This window comes from Contarinia nasturtii, unplaced genomic scaffold (assembly GCF_009176525.2).
Source record: "Contarinia nasturtii isolate CC-2019 unplaced genomic scaffold, AAFC_CNas_1.1 Cnas_scaffold_285, whole genome shotgun sequence".
Classification (NCBI taxonomy): domain Eukaryota; kingdom Metazoa; phylum Arthropoda; class Insecta; order Diptera; family Cecidomyiidae; genus Contarinia; species Contarinia nasturtii.
The window spans coordinates 5,063,104-5,082,735 of NW_022197640.1; the positions used below are offsets into that span (position 1 = coordinate 5,063,104).

Genomic DNA, 19,632 nt, shown 5'->3' on the forward strand with positions numbered 1-19,632 from the left:
TTAGGATGAAGAATAAAAATGATTTTGCCAATTTGTCACAAAAATGATTCAGTTTGGCCGAAAAGAGTTGTATTGTAAATGTTATTGGCCGAGATTCAAATATTATGTGCACAAACTCCGGAGAAAATTCCACGGTGAATTTATACTTTGGATTTTTTTTTCATTGAGCAGAAAAATGGGATATTGTGATTCAAATGGGATTTGTGAAAATGTCGTAAAATAAATATTACAGTTACGAATTGTATCTCAGAGAAAAAGGTAACCAAAGAACGTAACAAACGACAATTCAAATTCTCTATGGAGTCCTTTTAATATGTATCCCATTTTTGTTCTCACTTCGTAATGTGAACAAAATTCGAAAATTAAAACGATTTGGCTATCGAACAAATTCGAATACAAACATTTTTTTCATAAGATATTTGATTTTAAAAAACATACATACCCAGTACTTTTGTCGTTTCAATACGTATCCCAATTCTTCATGTTTTACATCTAAAATTGTGATGTCCAACGTGAAAATTACAAAATCAATGATCGAGCCAACCTTTACATGCATTTTTTTATGCTAATGTCTTTCTTTTCGCAAAAACCACAATGAAATTATTCATCAGTGTCGCTATTATCCGTTAAACAGAATAGAAACATTCTATTCGAAAGGTGTTTAAAATTTGCTTTTGCTTTCTTTAGTTCCGAGTAATTTAATAGAAGAATTGGGCTTCGTTTCAGCACTCTACTCTATATAAATGCAAGCTTGATGAAATATTTATTTGCAATTATTCAATAAGTATATGTATTTATTAAATTGGTGAACTAAAAAACACACACACATCCACACCCACTCAAAATTGTCACATTTTTCTTTTCTTTTTTCAAATTTTCGAAATAAAGTGTAATCAAAATCAAACATTTTTTTATTGAGTTTGCTGTTTATTTTCCAATATAATATAGCGTACTTGCTGTGTGCATTCGAAAATGAAAAAAACAATTTTGGAATTTGTTAATTTAATATGTCGCTTTCATTTTATTCATTTGTAAGTTAATTTTAATAATATACAAATGTTTAGTTTCATTTTAAAAAAATACTACAATATTATATATGTTTGTGATTGCTAAATTGTTCTGACATTATAATTATAATTAACTGCACTGATAATGGTTCTTTTTAAATGGCTTTTCTATCGTTTTACTGTGTTAATTCCTCTTCCATCTTTCTTTCTCATTCGATTCATTCAATTATCAATTATTTACTAGTCGAATTCATCTATGTGTGTTTGTATGTGCTTGAATTCGGAAAGAGACTTTAGCGCAAATGGTTCTGTGTATGATATGTGATTTGTTTGATGTGATCGTCTACAAAGATGAGAATGACATTCGCGACATTCGTTTACAAACAAATGAAAAAAAAGTAACTCGAATTCAGTTGTTTCTTCTGAAAATTTGACTTTGGATTCATGATCAATAGAACTGAAGTTTGAACATGGTATTCAATTGGCACTGCCTTCAAAATTTTATTCCTGTTATATATTTATTTTTCAGTTGTATTATAACAATGAATCTCTATCACTTAAAAAAAATAAATTCATCTTGAATTCGAGTTTTAAAAAAATATTTTTGAATCAAATATAAAAACAATCCTATCAAAGCACCTTCAGCAGTCCCAATTTATGTATACCTGCATTTTACTATCCATTTTAATAGAAGAATATTTTCATCCTTGCACTCATTACTTTCTGATACATTTTCAACGGTTGACTTAAACAGAAATTGATCGCAACGACTTGAAACCAATCGAATGCGTTAAGTTTATGACATAGTTTAGGAAACAAACGCGGTTTTTTTTAGGATAAAAGGGGTTATTAAAATATGTGGCCAATTTCAGGAGTGCTCTATTACACGATTCTTAATATAGTATATCTATATATATATAATGAGGATGATGATAAATGAAATTTGTGGTGTAAAATATAAACCTTAGTGTGTATCGAACTTTGTATATAGAACACGGTGTCAATATTGATGATGACATTTGTATTTCTATCATTTGCTTTCGATTCGATCAATTGTACATAATACAATTCGAAGCTCTAGCTTTAAAATTATATAAATACGAAGACAAAACGTTTAACAAAATTTGATTTTTGATTTAAAATATGGATGCATTGCGTTTCGATTCATGAACGAAACGATTATTCAGCCAATTTATGTTATCTACTTTTCAATTAGTTATTTGAAAATTGTTGTCTCAATGTTCGCTTTATATGTTTTAGGTGAAATGAATTGTTTTGAACACACATTTACTGTGAACGATCAATATGAATTCGGAATACCTCATCATTTTGTTAATTTCCTATTCATTTCTATATATATATATATAATCAATATCGGCCAAAAATCTCATCAATTATTTAATGCTGTCAACTAAATCTTTTGTAGGTGTGTCTGTATTCGTTTCAATAAGAAGCTCTGTTTTTGTATATCGCGTGTGCTGCGAAATTCGTTCGATGACACATGATGCAGTCAATCGAGCTTCCGCGTCATGGTCCCAACATTCTTCCATTGTGTTGCACATAGCAGCCAACCCCTATTTGATAAATGTGATCAAATTAGAGAGTAAAATAATTTTGTTATTGTTTTTAAACATTTTCATTGCTAAATTCTACTACTTACACTGTGATCGCGCCAATGTTCTGGTATCGGTGGTCGATTTTTATTTGTGACGATATGCTCTTGCATGGCATCCAATGTTGGACGAAGACCAAGCTCAATTTCAAATGGCAACGTGTATTCGGTAACCGGTCCACCATGTGCAGTACACCGTGATACCAATTCCCATAAAACCAAAGCACAGGCGTACACATCAATGCGAAGAAAAGCGTCACGTGTAAAATTGATTGCACCTTCAAGTACTTCGGGTGCCATATAACGTTGTGTACCAACTTGACCATGAGTGTCACCGCATGGGATGTCTATTACAAAACAAAACAAAACAAATAATATAACAAATCGTTTAAATTTCTTTGTTTATAAATTGAAAATGTACCTGGTTGAAAGACAAGGGCCAATCCAAAGTCAGCAATGCATGCCGTTAAATCATATTTAAGTAGAACATTTTTGCTCTTAAAATCACGATGTGCTACAGCTGGCTTTAGTCCATCAGTTTTCGATGCTGGTATTTCTTCATGTAAATGCATTAGACCGCGTGCCATTGATTCAGCGATTTTGCACAATTCTGGCCATGTAACGGTGTGCGCTTTCAAATAATCACACAACGAACCGTGTGAATGATATGCAGTAATCAACCAGTATTCGGATTTATCCAAATGCTTTTCAACGCCAATAAATTCCAATATATTTGGATGCTTCATTCTTGCAAGCTGCAAATTAAAAGAACACTCGACACATTAGAAAAGTTGAAGACATGATTTTCACTTAGAAGTTACACACATTGAATATACTTTGTTCGGTGATCCATGAATCTTTTTCTTGTAATGGAAACACTTTGACGGCTACTTCTCCTTCTGGTTTGAGTTGAGCACGCCAAACAGCGCCAAAACGACCTCTCGCTTTCAATTCAAGCAAATGAATTGGCCGATTTTGTGCAAGCATTGCATTTGATCCATGCGCATCTGGTTCGTTCTGTTCAAATGAAAATAAAAATGGATTCAAAAAAAAAAACTAATGAAATAATTTACTCGAAAATGAATAATACAAACCGTTGGAATTTCATTGAACATTGCATTCTTTTTGTTTTTATAAAATGATACAAAGAATATTATAAAGCCGACAATAACGAGGAAACCAAACACGATAATAACAATTTTATATATATTCATATCATCCGGCTGTGGAACTGAAATGTGAGTAAAATTAACTGAGAATATAGACTTTTTTTATTGATTTATATTGTATTAATATGAAATACATACTGTTTTCTTCGACCTTTGGTGGTTTGGTTGTGGTCGGTACTAGTTTATATTTTGAATTACACATGTGACCGGTGCAACAACAAAAATTCATCTTTTTTGGCTCATTTGCTATACATTCCGTATTGTTGCATGCACTATCTGTGAAGCACCCTTTCATTTTAACGTATGTTTCACCTGAAATCGAAATCGAATGCGCATGAAATTTACTGATTTAGTAACGGACAGAGAAAATTGATGATCTATTGAAAATACGAACCGGTCAGATTATCAGTGGCCCATAATGCAAAACATGAGCCAGGACGATCCGATTCGCTACTGACGCATCGCACAACATTATCTTGACAAACATCTTGGCTGCTTGTTTGTGTTGTATTAAAACATTCGCAATCAACTCCTTTGAGTACATTTGCAGTGGCTACAGTGATTCCTGAAATATCATTAACATTAAATACACGTTGAAATGATGAAAAGATATTTAATCGAATATGTGTGATAAGAAAGAAAATGACATAAAAACAGAATTGTATATGTTTATATGAAAAACAAAAACGTCATGCTATTGACGTACACCACATATTCATCTATGTTTGATGTTTACACATTTAATATTTGAATACAAAATCTATTTAATTCATATATTTTTTTTTCTTTTCTTCTTTCTATCTTTATCAGTGCCTTTCATTCTATCTCTCGCACTCTCGCTCTCTCGCTCTCTCGCTCCCTCTTCATTCTCTATTCTAGTCTTTTTCATTTTCATTATGTCTGGTCTAAAAATAAAATGAAATTGGATGTCAAATGAAATTTAACAAATTTAATGCGTTAGACCCGAAAAGATTTTGCGTATAAGATTTATATCATGTTGAGTTCATTCAACACAATATTCGTTTGACTAGAAAAAAAATGGAATGAATTTTTCGTAAATCAAGACAACGCACAGCGAATAAAATATAAGAAATCTAAGTCGTATGCATATATCACATTTGTTGTCTCGTCTGTGGAATGCAGATTCCATTATTTGTGATCAAAATAGAAAATACATTGTGGAAGGTACCATATACTAAAATTCACACGCACATGCATACACACAAATGCACACACGCATACGGAACACACAAATGCACTAGACACGCGCTCTTTGTCGCGACACTGGGCGATTTATTTGAAGATTGAAAAGAGAGAGAGAGAAAGAGTGAAAAGAACAAAAAAAAAACTGTCTGGAACTGTTAGATTCCAATTGATAGAACTTCCAACTCGTAATGCTTCATATTGATTGATTTCTTTTCTCTTGATTTGCATTCGAAACTGATTTCATTTTTGTCCATAAATTAAAATCAAAATTGAAAAAAACTAACCCACTGCACCGATAATTAAAACCAACGAAATACACTTCAACATTGTTTATTACTGCCGTTGTTATTATTTTGGTTAACTTAATGACATCTAGGCGAATTCACACCATCATCTGCTACTAATTTTGTATATATTTTTATTTATTTTTCTATCCAATTTTCACAATTAAACTTTTATACACGCACTGAAGGTAAATTTTTAATTATTTTAAAGAGAAAGAAAAATAACAACTGAGAGACACGATCGAATGATGCGACTCTTTCTGAAACATTTGTCAACAACATAAAAACTGTTCAATTGGCCATGTTGGTTCCATTGTGTATGTGAATTCAAGACTTATGTATGTGAATGCGAGATTTGTATATGTGAATGCTTTTTACTCGCTTAAGTAGCTTATACTGTCTGACAGATTATTGTTGTTGTTACTTTTTTTAAGTCTGGCGCCATCTGAAATATATAATAACATATATGCTGCTAACTAATTTATATTATATGCTGTTAATAATTTTGTATATATATGTTATTATATCTGTCAGATGGCGCCAGAGATAAAAAAAGCAACAACAACAATAATCTGTCATTCACATATACAAATCTCGCATTCACATACATAAGTCTTGAATTCACATACACAATGGAACCAACATGGCCAATTGAACAGTTTTTATGTTGTTGACAAATGTTTCAGAAAGAGTCGCATCATTCGATCGTGTCTCTCAGTTGTTATTTTTCTTTCTCTTTAAAATAATTAAAAATTTACCTTCAGTGCGTGTATAAAAGTTTAATTGTGAAAATTGGATAGAAAAATAAATAAAAATATATACAAAATTAGTAGCAGATGATGGTGTGAATTCGCCTAGATGTCATTAAGTTAACCAAAATAATAACAACGGCAGTAATAAACAATGTTGAAGTGTATTTCGTTGGTTTTAATTATCGGTGCAGTGGGTTAGTTTTTTTCAATTTTGATTTTAATTTATGGACAAAAATGAAATCAGTTTCGAATGCAAATCAAGAGAAAAGAAATCAATCAATATGAAGCATTACGAGTTGGAAGTTCTATCAATTGGAATCTAACAGTTCCAGACAGTTTTTTTTTTGTTCTTTTCACTCTTTCTCTCTCTCTCTTTTCAATCTTCAAATAAATCGCCCAGTGTCGCGACAAAGAGCGCGTGTCTAGTGCATTTGTGTGTTCCGTATGCGTGTGTGCATTTGTGTGTATGCATGTGCGTGTGAATTTTAGTATATGGTACCTTCCACAATGTATTTTCTATTTTGATCACAAATAATGGAATCTGCATTCCACAGACGAGACAACAAATGTGATATATGCATACGACTTAGATTTCTTATATTTTATTCGCTGTGCGTTGTCTTGATTTACGAAAAATTCATTCCATTTTTTTTCTAGTCAAACGAATATTGTGTTGAATGAACTCAACATGATATAAATCTTATACGCAAAATCTTTTCGGGTCTAACGCATTAAATTTGTTAAATTTCATTTGACATCCAATTTCATTTTATTTTTAGACCAGACATAATGAAAATGAAAAAGACTAGAATAGAGAATGAAGAGGGAGCGAGAGAGCGAGAGAGCGAGAGTGCGAGAGATAGAATGAAAGGCACTGATAAAGATAGAAAGAAGAAAAGAAAAAAAAATATATGAATTAAATAGATTTTGTATTCAAATATTAAATGTGTAAACATCAAACATAGATGAATATGTGGTGTACGTCAATAGCATGACGTTTTTGTTTTTCATATAAACATATACAATTCTGTTTTTATGTCATTTTCTTTCTTATCACACATATTCGATTAAATATCTTTTCATCATTTCAACGTGTATTTAATGTTAATGATATTTCAGGAATCACTGTAGCCACTGCAAATGTACTCAAAGGAGTTGATTGCGAATGTTTTAATACAACACAAACAAGCAGCCAAGATGTTTGTCAAGATAATGTTGTGCGATGCGTCAGTAGCGAATCGGATCGTCCTGGCTCATGTTTTGCATTATGGGCCACTGATAATCTGACCGGTTCGTATTTTCAATAGATCATCAATTTTCTCTGTCTGTTACTAAATCAGTAAATTTCATGCGCATTCGATTTCGATTTCAGGTGAAACATACGTTAAAATGAAAGGGTGCTTCACAGATAGTGCATGCAACAATACGGAATGTATAGCAAATGAGCCAAAAAAGATGAATTTTTGTTGTTGCACCGGTCACATGTGTAATTCAAAATATAAACTAGTACCGACCACAACCAAACCACCAAAGGTCGAAGAAAACAGTATGTATTTCATATTAATACAATATAAATCAATAAAAAAAGTCTATATTCTCAGTTAATTTTACTCACATTTCAGTTCCACAACCGGATGATATGAATATATATAAAATTGTTATCATCGTGTTTGGTTTCCTCGTTATTGTCGGCTTTATAATATTCTTTGTATCATTTTATAAAAACAAAAAGAATGCAATGTTCAATGAAATTCCAACGGTTTGTATTATTCATTTTCGAGTAAATTATTTCGTTAGTTTTTTTTTTAATCCATTTTTATTTTCATTTGAACAGAACGAACCAGATGCGCATGGATCAAATGCAATGCTTGCACAAAATCGGCCAATTCATTTGCTTGAATTGAAAGCGAGAGGTCGTTTTGGCGCTGTTTGGCGTGCTCAACTCAAACCAGAAGGAGAAGTAGCCGTCAAAGTGTTTCCATTACAAGAAAAAGATTCATGGATCACCGAACAAAGTATATTCAATGTGTGTAACTTCTAAGTGAAAATCATGTCTTCAACTTTTCTAATGTGTCGAGTGTTCTTTTAATTTGCAGCTTGCAAGAATGAAGCATCCAAATATATTGGAATTTATTGGCGTTGAAAAGCATTTGGATAAATCCGAATACTGGTTGATTACTGCATATCATTCACACGGTTCGTTGTGTGATTATTTGAAAGCGCACACCGTTACATGGCCAGAACTGTGCAAAATCGCTGAATCAATGGCACGCGGTCTAATGCATTTACATGAAGAAATACCAGCATCGAAAACTGATGGACTAAAGCCAGCTGTAGCACATCGTGATTTTAAGAGCAAAAATGTTCTACTTAAATATGATTTAACGGCATGCATTGCTGACTTTGGATTGGCCCTTGTCTTTCAACCAGGTACATTTTCAATTTATAAACAAAGACATTTAAACGATTTATTATATTATTTGTTTTGTTTTGTAATAGACGTCCCATGCGGTGACACTCATGGTCAAGTTGGTACACAACGTTATATGGCACCCGAAGTACTTGAAGGTGCAATCAATTTTACACGTGACGCTTTTCTTCGCATTGATGTGTACGCCTGTGCTTTGGTTTTATGGGAATTGGTATCACGGTGTACTGCACATGGTGGACCGGTTACCGAATACACGTTGCCATTTGAAATTGAGCTTGGTCTTCGTCCAACATTGGATGCCATGCAAGAGCATATCGTCACAAATAAAAATCGACCACCGATACCAGAACATTGGCGCGATCACAGTGTAAGTAGTAGAATTTAGCAATGTAAATGTTTAAAAACAATAACAAAATTATTTTACTCTCTAATTTGATCACATTTATCAAATAGGGGTTGGCTGCTATGTGCAACACAATGGAAGAATGTTGGGACCATGACGCGGAAGCTCGATTGACTGCATCATGTGTCATCGAACGAATTTCGCAGCACACGCGATATACAAAAACAGAGCTTCTTATTGAGACGAATACAGACACACCTACAAAAGATTTAGTTGACAGCATTAAATAATTGATGAGATTTTTGGCCGATATTGATTATATATATATATATAGAAATGAATAGGAAATTAACAAAATGATGAGGTATTCCGGATTCATATTGATCGTTCACAGTAAATGTGTGGTCAAAACAATTCATTTCACCCAAAACATATAAAGCGAACATTGAGACAACAATTTTCAAATAACTAATTGAAAAGTAGATAACATAAATTGGCTGAATAGTCGTTTCGTTCATGAATCGAAACGCAATGCATCCATATTTTAAATCAAAAATCAAATTTTGTTAAACGTTTTGTCTTCGTATTTATATAATTTTAAAGCTAGAGCTTCGAATTGTATTATGTACAATTGATCGAATCGAAAGCAAATGATAGAAATACAAATGTCATCATCAATATTGACACCGTGTTCTATATACAAAGTTCGATACACACTAAGGTTTATATTACTATTTTTTACACCACAAATTTCATTTATCATCATCCTCATTATATATATATATAGATATACTATATTAAGAATCGTGTAATAGGGCACTCCTGAAATTGGCCACATATTTTAATAACCCCTTTTGTCCTAAAAAAAACCGCGTTTGTTTCCTAAACTATGTCATAAACTTAACGCATTCGATTGGTTTCAAGTCGTTGCGATCAATTTCTGTTTAAGTCAACCGTTGAAAATGTATCAGAAAGTAATGAGTGCAAGGATGAAAATATTCTTCTATTAAAATGGATAGTAAAATGCAGGTATACATAAATTGGGACTGCTGAAGGTGCTTTGAATTCATTTGATAGGATTGTTTTTATATTTGATTCAAAGATATTTTTTTTAAACTCGAATTCAAGATGAATTTATTTTTTTTAAGTGATAGAGATTCATTGTTATAATACAACTGAAAAATAAATATATAACAGGAATAAAATTTTGAAAGCAGTGCCAATTGAATACCATGCTCAAACTTCAGTTCTATTGATCATGAATCCAAAGTCAAATTTTCAGAAGAAACAACTGAATTCGAGTTACTTTTTTTTCATTTGTTTGTAAACGAATGTCGCGAATGTCATTCTCATCTTTGTAGACGATCACATCAAACAAATCACATATCATACACAGAACCATTTGCGCTAAAGTCTCTTTCCGAATTCAAGCACATACAAACACACATAGATGAATTCGACTAGTAAATAATTGATAATTGAATGAATCGAATGAGAAACAAAGATAGAAGAGTAACTGAAACAGTAAAACAGATAGAAAAGCCATTTTAAAAGAACCTTTGGTTATCAGTGCAATTAATTATAATGTCAGAACAATTTAGCAATCACAAACATACATAACATTGTAGTATTTTTTTAATGAAACGAAACATTTGTATATTAAAAATTCACTTACAAATGAATAAAATGAAAGCGACATATTAAATTAACAAATTACAAGATTGTTTTATCATTTCCGAATGCACACAGCAAGTACGCAATATTCATCGTTTTTATTACATGGAAAATATACAGCAAACCCTAGAAAAAAATTTGATAATACCTTTTGTCATGGTGGTTTTTACGAAAAGAAATGCATTGCTATCAGATAATGCATACAAAAATGGCCTGATTTTATGCCTGAACATATCGAACGCTTGTCCGGAAGCAAAAGCATCAAATCCTTTTGTCTATCTGCCGTTTGGCTTTGGACCCAGAAGTTTTGTTGGTAAAAGATTTGCCGAATTGGAGATTTACGTGCTGATGACACGGTTATTAGGAAAATATCGTATTGAATACGACTACGGACCATTGGAATATAGATATATTTTTGTAATATCGCCGACTAGTGATTTGAAATTCAAGCTAACGGAAATTTAAAGATTCCCATTGTTGGAAACTAATTTGAATGGATTTCCTGATGTTGGTACAAGCCAAGCGAATACATGAACATAAAGTAATGTCAAAATCATGTATTTAATGCTGTGAGTGCATTAAGTACGTACAGTACTGACTCAGAAAATATTTGTTTGTTTTGGTCTGATATTAGTAGTATAGTATAGTTTTTTGTTTTGTTCTGATTTGCTAATGAATTTGACTTTCAGATGTCGATTGTCGATTCCGGTATTGAATAATAAATGATTCACTTGTTCTGTTGCGATTTTGTGAAAGATTTTCATTAGATAATAATGTATGCTCATCATATATTTGGGCCAAATAAAGTATGCATTTACCGATATCAATCAATGCAATACTTTTTTTGCTACACCTGTTGAATTCGATGTATTCATCGACTAAATCTATTTCATGATGCAACAAAAACGAGTTCCCAATTTTTCTCAACAAATACTCTTATTATATGTATTAAATGTTTTATGTAAAATTTTAATGGAAAAACGGTAAAATAATAAAAAATCAAAACGATATCTAATATTTTTTAATGATCGTAAACATGACTTTTGCAATCTACACTCCATTAAATGTTTACATTTAGTACAAATACTGAAAGCAATGACATCCATTCAATAGATTATAATTTACGCAAATGTTTATGCCAAATAAACATAAATTTCCATATGAAACTCAACATATCAACTCATCGCAATCATTATTAATATAAATAACAAGTGTAGTTACTACACACAACATATCAATCATTCTTTTATCACTTTGGGTAGTCATAAGTTTGTCAATTTCAAGTTGCGTTTAGTGAGTTTTTATAATTGTTGCAAATCAACAATAAAAAATACTCAAAAACTAGACCCATTAAAATGATGTATTCGAACAATTGCTCATTCTTCTTCTCTCAGTCGAAAAATTGACACCCTATTTGCTGGCCAGAGAAATGTAATCTGTACAGTTTAAGAATGCAAGGGAGGTGCTAAAAGTCATAAAATTGTCATGATTACTAAGTTACATGTTCATTCAATCATTGAATTTATGCTGCAATGTTTGCTTTCTCGAAATTCAAACTCATCGAAATCAATAAGTGAGACTTTCACTGAATCGAAGTATTAATTGTTATTATCCAATGGTGTTATTGTGCTTTCGTGCATTTTTGTAATGCACCTTCTGATTTTATGTAAATGCTAATTATTTTAATGAAGTAATTTTCTCGTTCATTTTATAATCAGAAAAAGAAAATGATTTCTAAAAATTGAATCAGTTTTAATCGAGTGAAATTATGTTGATGTTGTTATTGTGATATTTTAGTTAAAATATAGGTATGGCATGATCAAAAATATTTTGCTTAGAATTAACTTTGTACCCACAACAAAATTCTTTAAAATGACCTTGAGTGAGAAAGATGTAACCTTTTTGAAAAATCTTTTGGTTGAAATGAATTTGGATTTTGAAAATGTTGCCAATGAGTAGACTACTTTATTTTGACGACTGTACAAACACACATGCGATTACACCATATGTCGCTTATACTTTAAAAACAACGATTGAAGTATAGAATGATATACTATACTATGCTATATTTATACACAAAAATAATCAAAGAATCAACGATGATTTGTAAAACTTCATGTGATGTTATCAAGTGTTTTGCAGTTGCTGTTTATTGAATTCCGCTGTCAATTGTTTAGATGTTTGTGGCAATAAGCTATTAATTAATAAGCTGAGTGAAAATGTTTAAATTACCAAAACAAATAACAAATCCAGTTACCAAAATAGTAAAAACACATCGGATTGTGTTACAGCAATGTAGTCGAACGTTGTCTGCTGCAAATTTGTCTCAACAGACCCAGGTCTTTATTTTTTCCCATTTCAAAATTGATATTTATCAAATGAAAAATTATTGATTATGTCATCCGTAGCTCGATGAAAAGTTTCAAAAGATTTGGGAAACATCAAAACCATACAAATCCATACCAGGCCCAAGTATTCTGAAATTAATTATTGATAATTTACCTGGAGGTATGAGGGAGCATTCAATTAATTAATAATTCTTTAATAAATCAATTGGATTAAATGATGGACTGGATTTGTATCCGTGTACATCGATAAAAGAGTTAAGAAAAACATCTTTTATTTAAACTAGAATACATTTTTTTGTTAAGGAAAACAACTAGACAACGTATGTTAATGTGTTACAATTTGAAAAAATACAACTTTTGCAAAATATAATTGATTGGATTTAACTGCGAATGTATTATATTTCCGTTTCTAAGGAACGAGAACCCCGTTTTATTCGTTGCTATTTAATTGAGTACGCGGAATACGATTCCTGGTCACACATCTATTCCCATTGTTTAAATTGTTAACTCAAATCATTTGCTATATCCAAGGTTTTTTCATAACAGGAAAGTTTTATAAAGCTAAGTTGGCCGATCTGCATAGATCTATTAGAGATGAATATGGCCCAATCTCAAAAATTCCAAAAATGTTGGGAAATGAAGAAATTTTATTAATCACCGATCCTGTGGATTTCGAGTTGTTGTTCCGGAATGAGGGACAATGGCCAAATCGTCGCGGAATTTCAACATTTGATCATTATCGAAAAGAAGTTCGTCCCGATTTATTTAAAAATCAAGGCGGTCTCCTAAATGAACAAGGTGAACAATGGGGTAAATTACGTTCAACAGTGAATCCAATTATGTTGAAACCGGCCACCGTAAACGCTTATATTCCGGGCGTCGATACTATTGCTGTTGAATTTTGTGATCATATTAAAACACTGAGAGATGATAAAAATGAACTTCCCGCCAATTTCATGTATGAATTAAACAAATGGGCATTGGAAACGGTTGCCTCGATTGCCGTCGATCAACGTTTGCACATTCTTGACAGTCAAAAGAGCGACCAAACTAACAAAGCGAGCCAGCTAATAAAAGCTGTTGATGATTTCTTTACGCTATCATTCGAATTAGAAATGAAACCAAATTTATGGAGATATATGAAAACATCCAAATATAAACAGCTTATGAATGTCTTCGACACCATGACAGAGTATTACCGACATTTTATGTAATTAATTGAAATTGTAAATTGATTTTTTCTCATAATATTTACAGTGCAACACTATTTTTTATTGACGAGGCTATTGGGAAATTGGAAAATAAATCATCCAACCAAAACCGAGAGCCAAGTGTACTTGAGAAACTCTTGAAGATTGACAAACATGTGGCGATGGTGATGGCATTGGATATGTTTATGGCTGGTGTGGACACTGTAAGAGACATTATCGATGCCAATCAAATTGGAAAATAATTCATAAATTTTTTTCTTATTTGGTATTTAGACTTCATCAACTACGGCCAATTTAATGTATCAACTGGCAAAAAATCCAGAAAAACAAGAAGCATTGCGAAATGAACTTCAGAATTTACCTGTCGATGCAAATGGTAAGCTAACATCATCGACCTTTTTGAAAATACCATATCTCAGAGCGTGTATAAAGGAGACACTAAGACTATCTCCAATTGTTTCTGGAACTGCGCGTACTGCTGGCAAAGATATAGTAATCAAAGGATATCAAGTGCCAAAAGGAGTAAGAATTTACATAAATTTCTTCAATTATTTATGAAAATGTTACTAATTCAGTTTCGTAATTAGACTCATGTTGCCATTGCTTCCATGATATTACATTATGAAGATCATCTGTTTAAAAATGCAAGTGATTTCATGCCGGAACGCTGGCTCAATGAACACATACCGAACGCATGTCCAGAAGCAAAAGCATCAAATCCGTTTGTCTATCTGCCGTTTGGCTTTGGGCCCAGAAGTTGTGTTGGTAAAAGATTTGCCGAAATGGAGATTTATGTGCTGATGACACGGCTATTAGGAAAATATCGTATTGAATACGACTACGGACCATTGGAATATAGATATAGCTTTGTAATGTCGCCGACTAGTGATTTGAAATTCAAGCTAACGGAAATTTAAAGATTCCCATTGTTGGAAACTTGCGTTGTATAAATCTTAGCTAGCTGTGCAGATATATGGGGAAAAAAGTGTCATACTTTTGGACAGACATTTAAGATTCCTTTGTATGAATTTGCACAGCTTCAAATTAATTCTATTTTTGAGTTTCGTTCAGTTTCAAAAGACATTTGAATTAGAAATATTGTTTTTAAAGATTTTATGTAATATGTATTTGTTCGTTTGTTTTTATTAATAATTATAAATGTATTTGTGTGATTTTTAATGAAAAATGTACAAAGTGCCTGTTTTAAATTGTGAGTGGAAATAAATAAACTTCATTAAAATCAAACAAACATAAATGCATTGTCATTTTATTCTGATAAAAAGATGTTTGTGTACTTTTTTTTGCAGAAAAAGTTTCAAAAGATAGTGTTTCGTTTTACCAGTAAACGTATCCAACTGTAAGTACCGTTTGCATATGGATAAATTATATTCAGTTAGGGGTTGGTCTGTTCAGCCAATGACAGGAGGAAAGGATATCTTAGCCATTTTAATCTATGGATAAGACTACCAGTTTACAATATTTAGTTGATTAAATTGAAATCACTGTTTGTTTTATATCATTTTGAAATATCTTCACATATTCTTAATCTTCACATTTTTTTCGCCAAAATATATTTATACATTCATCACCTAATAACCGGTATTTATTAAAAAATAATGATCATGAGATCATAAAATAATGAAAAATGACGACATTCCTGAAGTGGCATTTGCAGCGAAAGGCAGCACAAGCAATCGGAATAAAAGTGATTTTTAAATTGTAACAAATTAAATTATCAACGAAATGTTTTCAACAAAAGTGGTGGTCAAAACATGGAATTTGACACCATTAAAACTGTATTATCGAGCATTTTCATTTGCGCACTCATATTCTCAGGTAATTCACATCGCTTGTCGATCTTTAAAAATTTAAACGATAAAAAGTCGACTTGTAGAACGAAAAGGATGTTCAAAGTGATTGGAAAAGTGCAAAACCATATCAGACAATACCTGGACCGAGTGTATTGCAAATGATTGCACGTTTTTTGCCTGGCGGTAAACGAAACGAAGAACTTTTGTTTTTATTCGATACAATAGTGAATGATTTCGAACAACTTTTGTATTTGTAGGAAAATATCATAAAATCGAATTGCTTGGATTGCATGAAAAATTAAAAGAAGAATATGGCCGCATTTCAAAGTTACCGGGCATGTTTGGTAATCAAGAACTAGTTATGGTTACAGAATCCAGTGATTTTGAATTGGTTTTTCGCACTGAAGGCAAGTTAAATTGAATGTTAAAATGTTGTTGGTTATTTAAAATATTGTTTGCTATCTATTTTCATTTGGAAATCAAGGCATTTGGCCAAATCGTCGTGGTTTCAGTACATTCGATCATTATCGAAAGAAAATGCGTCCCGATATTTTTAAGGATATGGGTGGCTTGGTGAGTGAACAAAATGAACGTTGGGCCAAAATGCGTTCGATTGTGTCTCCGATCATGTTGAAACCGGCCACAGTAAATGCATACATCCCTGACGTTGATGAAATTGCTATTGAATTTTGTGATCGCATTAAAGCGTTAAGAGACGATAAAAATGAGCTGCCCGCCAATTTCATGTATGAATTGAATAAATGGTCACTTGAATCGATTGCATCAATTGCATTAGATCAACGGATGCATATTCTGGATAGCCGAAATGATGATCAAAATAGTAAAGCAGGTCAACTGATCCGAGCTGTTTATGAATTTTTCACATTGTCATTCGAACTTGAAATGGTTCCATCGCTTTGGAGATACGTTAAAACACCGAAATATAAAAAACTTATGAATGTTTATGATAACATGACAAAGTACTGCATGCTTCTTGTTGCTGTTCACAATGGCATTGAAAAATTAAAATTCTTTGTTTATTTTATTTTTCAGTTGTACACTGTATTATATTGATGGGGCGTTGAAAAAATTGGATAAAAATTCGAATGCGTTGAATCAACATCGTGAGCCAAGTGTTCTTGAGAAATTATTGAAAATTAACAAAGATGCGGCAATTGTTATGGCCATTGATATGCTTCTTGCTGGCGTTGATACTGTAAACATTTGCGATTCATTCACCGTTAATCAGTATAATCAAATTTGTTCTCTTCCAATTTGAAGACGACAGCAGCGACAGCCCATATTTTATACTACTTATCGAAGAATCCAGAGAAACAGGAAAAATTACGCGATGAACTTCAGCATTTACCAACTGATGTGAACGGTAGATTGATGCATAAAGGAAACACTGAGACTGCTACCGATTACACCCGGAAATGTTCGAGCTTCTGGAAGTGATCTTGTGATTCAAGGCTATCGAATTCCAAAAGGGGTACATCATTTTTTTGATATTTTGAATCATTTTTTGATATTTTATCTTATTTAGACCGATATCCTAATGGCAAACATGATATTACATTATGATGAGAGGGAGTTTAAGAATCCGACTGAATTTATGCCAGAACGATGGCTCAAAAAACATATACCGAACGCTTGCCCAGAGGCAAAAGCATCAAATCCATTTATTTATTTGCCATGTAAGTTTGCGATGTTTATTTTGTGCAATATTCTTTTGTTATGATTTTTCTGATATTCTCTGGTTAAATAGTTGGATTTGGACCACGATCATGCATCGGACGACGATTTGCTGAAATGGAAATGAATGTGTTGCTCACACGATTATTGACGAAATATCGCATTGAATTCCATTATGGTCCCCTGAAACATAGGCAAAGCTTTGTTCTTACACCGGTTAATGATTTGAAATTTAAACTCAACGAAATTAAACAGTGATAGGCTTTCACTTTTCAAGTACTATTTGTCGTTATTCAATTTTTTATGCATTTTTCTAGTTTTTGATTTTATGTAAAAATAAAATTATTGTTGAAAAGTAGTGAAGTAATTTTTTTCACTGGTTTATTTTATAATCATACTGTACAATTTCTAAAAATTGAATCAGGTTTTAATATCGAATGAATGCAAAGACCTTGAATGAAAAATAAGTGACGTGTTTGAAAAAGTGTTAGTCGGTTTTTAACGAATTATATACGAAATGTACATATGCAAGAGCGTAAATCTGTCTTAAGATTCTTTCCAATTATTTTAATTAAATAATTTATCAAAATAGAAAATGAATATAGTGTTTTTTAATTTTCATTAAAATTGAAAAATTCTTATTCAAAATTGAATATGAAAATTGATGGATGCAATGAATCACATTTTTGGCATGCCCTTGTTTTGTACCAATTATTGAAATCAAGTTCGCATTCAAATGAATAAAATACATCATTTATGTGGATCAATTTGACTTTTATTACCGGCGGTGGCTGTTTTACAAAAAAAAAACGTATATGCTTTAAGCTAATGTGGTCAGTCGCAAGATTATATCATGAAACAAGTACACGTACTAAAGTGATTCGAAGTGAGTGCAGTGCTAAAAAGTATTTCAATGTTGAATAATACAATCGAGTGAGAAACGAACGAGGAATCTATTAAACTTGTCTAACTGTTGATGTTATCTCTGGTTTTGCATTGATGTGGCTTTATGTTGAATACCATTTGTATGGAAAAAGTAAATCGAATCAAGCTGGGCATGTGTGCGTTGGATGGGATCAAGACCCTCACAAAAATCGTGAGTGGCGAATTTCATTATTTTTTTCTTCAAGAATAGCTTGCTTAATTAAGATCACGTTTTGTTCAATTTTATATTGTTCAAATATTCACATGCGAGAAAGTAACGAAAAAGCTTTTAACTAATTTAAATTAAAAACAAAAAGATTTTTGACCGGACACACATTTGAAGTCGGCGAAATTAATAACCTATTTATTACGTCCAGGCGTATGATTCATTTGTATATAAAAATATCAATCAATCGAATTACATTAAACACTTTAAAAAATGTTAAACTGGTGGTGTGTGTATTATTTAATATATATTTATTTATTAAAATATAAACAAATATTTGGATGAATAAAATGAGAGTGAGAGAGTGAACTACTGTTTCAATCAATCTTGGTTTCAATGACTAGCTCATTATAATGTGTAGCGCTCTTTGACTGGAGCCGAGGCCAACGTGACTCAAAACGGAATTTCCTTTGTGCTAATTTGGGATGAAAATGACAAATATTTTATTTAAATTGTGTATAATTTGAAGTCAAGTCCAAAGTGTTGAACGTATTAGTCATCATATATATTTTTTTTTGTTACAAATAGTTTTAAAAGATGAAAGTAAATTAGTTTTAATTATGCATAAACATAGCAATCTAAAAGAAATTCATCATTGATTTGATACGGATACAATTAGTGTAAATTGCTGTTGAGTAAAATTGGCTTTGACAAAGTGTCAAAATATAAAATGAAGCGTATAGAAAATCCATAGCAAATTGCGACAAATGCGAATGGAAAATTAAAAAATGGAGCGCAAAATAATAATCAAAGGACCATACATAAACACATGCGCTAAGCGCCTCGTTTTACATTATTACACATATTTTTCGATTTCATTTTTTTTTTTAGTTGTGTTTGACTGCAATTTTAGACAAAATGACCTTAGATCAAAGTCATCAAAAAAAGGTCATTTCACTATCTTTGTTTCGCGTAGCAGCAATGATCCATGCGAGTGTT

The 19,632-nt window shown here is 31.9% G+C and overlaps 4 protein-coding genes across 5 annotated transcripts; 3 read left to right on the forward strand and 1 right to left on the reverse strand.

Annotated features, from left to right (window-relative positions):
• Nucleotides 1-993: 993 nt before the first annotated feature.
• LOC116337702 (activin receptor type-2B-like) lies at nucleotides 994-5,571 on the reverse strand. Its single transcript, XM_031762479.1, has 8 exons — nucleotides 5,279-5,571; nucleotides 4,183-4,353; nucleotides 3,927-4,100; nucleotides 3,714-3,850; nucleotides 3,445-3,636; nucleotides 3,041-3,374; nucleotides 2,668-2,966; nucleotides 994-2,581 (listed from the first exon to the last, which is right to left on the reverse strand). The coding sequence occupies exons 1-8, from the start codon at nucleotides 5,319-5,321 to the stop codon at nucleotides 2,402-2,404; spliced, it is 1,530 nt and encodes a 509-aa protein (XP_031618339.1). The 5' UTR covers nucleotides 5,322-5,571; the 3' UTR covers nucleotides 994-2,401.
• A 360-nt stretch (nucleotides 5,572-5,931) lies between these two features.
• On the forward strand, nucleotides 5,932-10,307 carry LOC116337688 (activin receptor type-2B-like). Of its 2 annotated transcripts, none has more exons than XM_031762453.1 (8): nucleotides 5,932-6,224; nucleotides 7,150-7,320; nucleotides 7,403-7,576; nucleotides 7,632-7,789; nucleotides 7,865-8,056; nucleotides 8,127-8,460; nucleotides 8,530-8,828; nucleotides 8,915-10,307. In XM_031762453.1, the coding sequence occupies exons 1-8, from the start codon at nucleotides 6,182-6,184 to the stop codon at nucleotides 9,092-9,094; spliced, it is 1,551 nt and encodes a 516-aa protein (XP_031618313.1). In that variant the 5' UTR covers nucleotides 5,932-6,181; the 3' UTR covers nucleotides 9,095-10,307. The 2 variants fall into 2 exon arrangements, with proteins under 2 accessions (XP_031618313.1, XP_031618314.1); XM_031762454.1 differs by having other exon boundaries at nucleotides 5,933-6,224; nucleotides 7,653-7,789.
• A 2,259-nt stretch (nucleotides 10,308-12,566) lies between these two features.
• On the forward strand, nucleotides 12,567-15,292 carry LOC116337408 (cytochrome P450 CYP12A2-like). The gene is made up of 6 exons (XM_031761952.1): nucleotides 12,567-12,817; nucleotides 12,887-12,986; nucleotides 13,373-14,018; nucleotides 14,084-14,240; nucleotides 14,311-14,559; nucleotides 14,625-15,292. Exons 1-6 carry the CDS (start codon nucleotides 12,698-12,700, stop codon nucleotides 14,952-14,954), a joined length of 1,602 nt encoding a protein of 533 aa, XP_031617812.1. The 5' UTR covers nucleotides 12,567-12,697; the 3' UTR covers nucleotides 14,955-15,292.
• A 432-nt stretch (nucleotides 15,293-15,724) lies between these two features.
• On the forward strand, nucleotides 15,725-17,801 carry LOC116337608 (probable cytochrome P450 12b2, mitochondrial). The gene is made up of 9 exons (XM_031762287.1): nucleotides 15,725-15,873; nucleotides 15,932-16,031; nucleotides 16,106-16,255; nucleotides 16,333-16,828; nucleotides 16,902-17,064; nucleotides 17,130-17,286; nucleotides 17,321-17,340; nucleotides 17,395-17,545; nucleotides 17,617-17,801. Exons 1-9 carry the CDS (start codon nucleotides 15,781-15,783, stop codon nucleotides 17,799-17,801), a joined length of 1,515 nt encoding a protein of 504 aa, XP_031618147.1. The 5' UTR covers nucleotides 15,725-15,780.
• The last annotated feature ends 1,831 nt before the right edge of the window (nucleotides 17,802-19,632 follow it).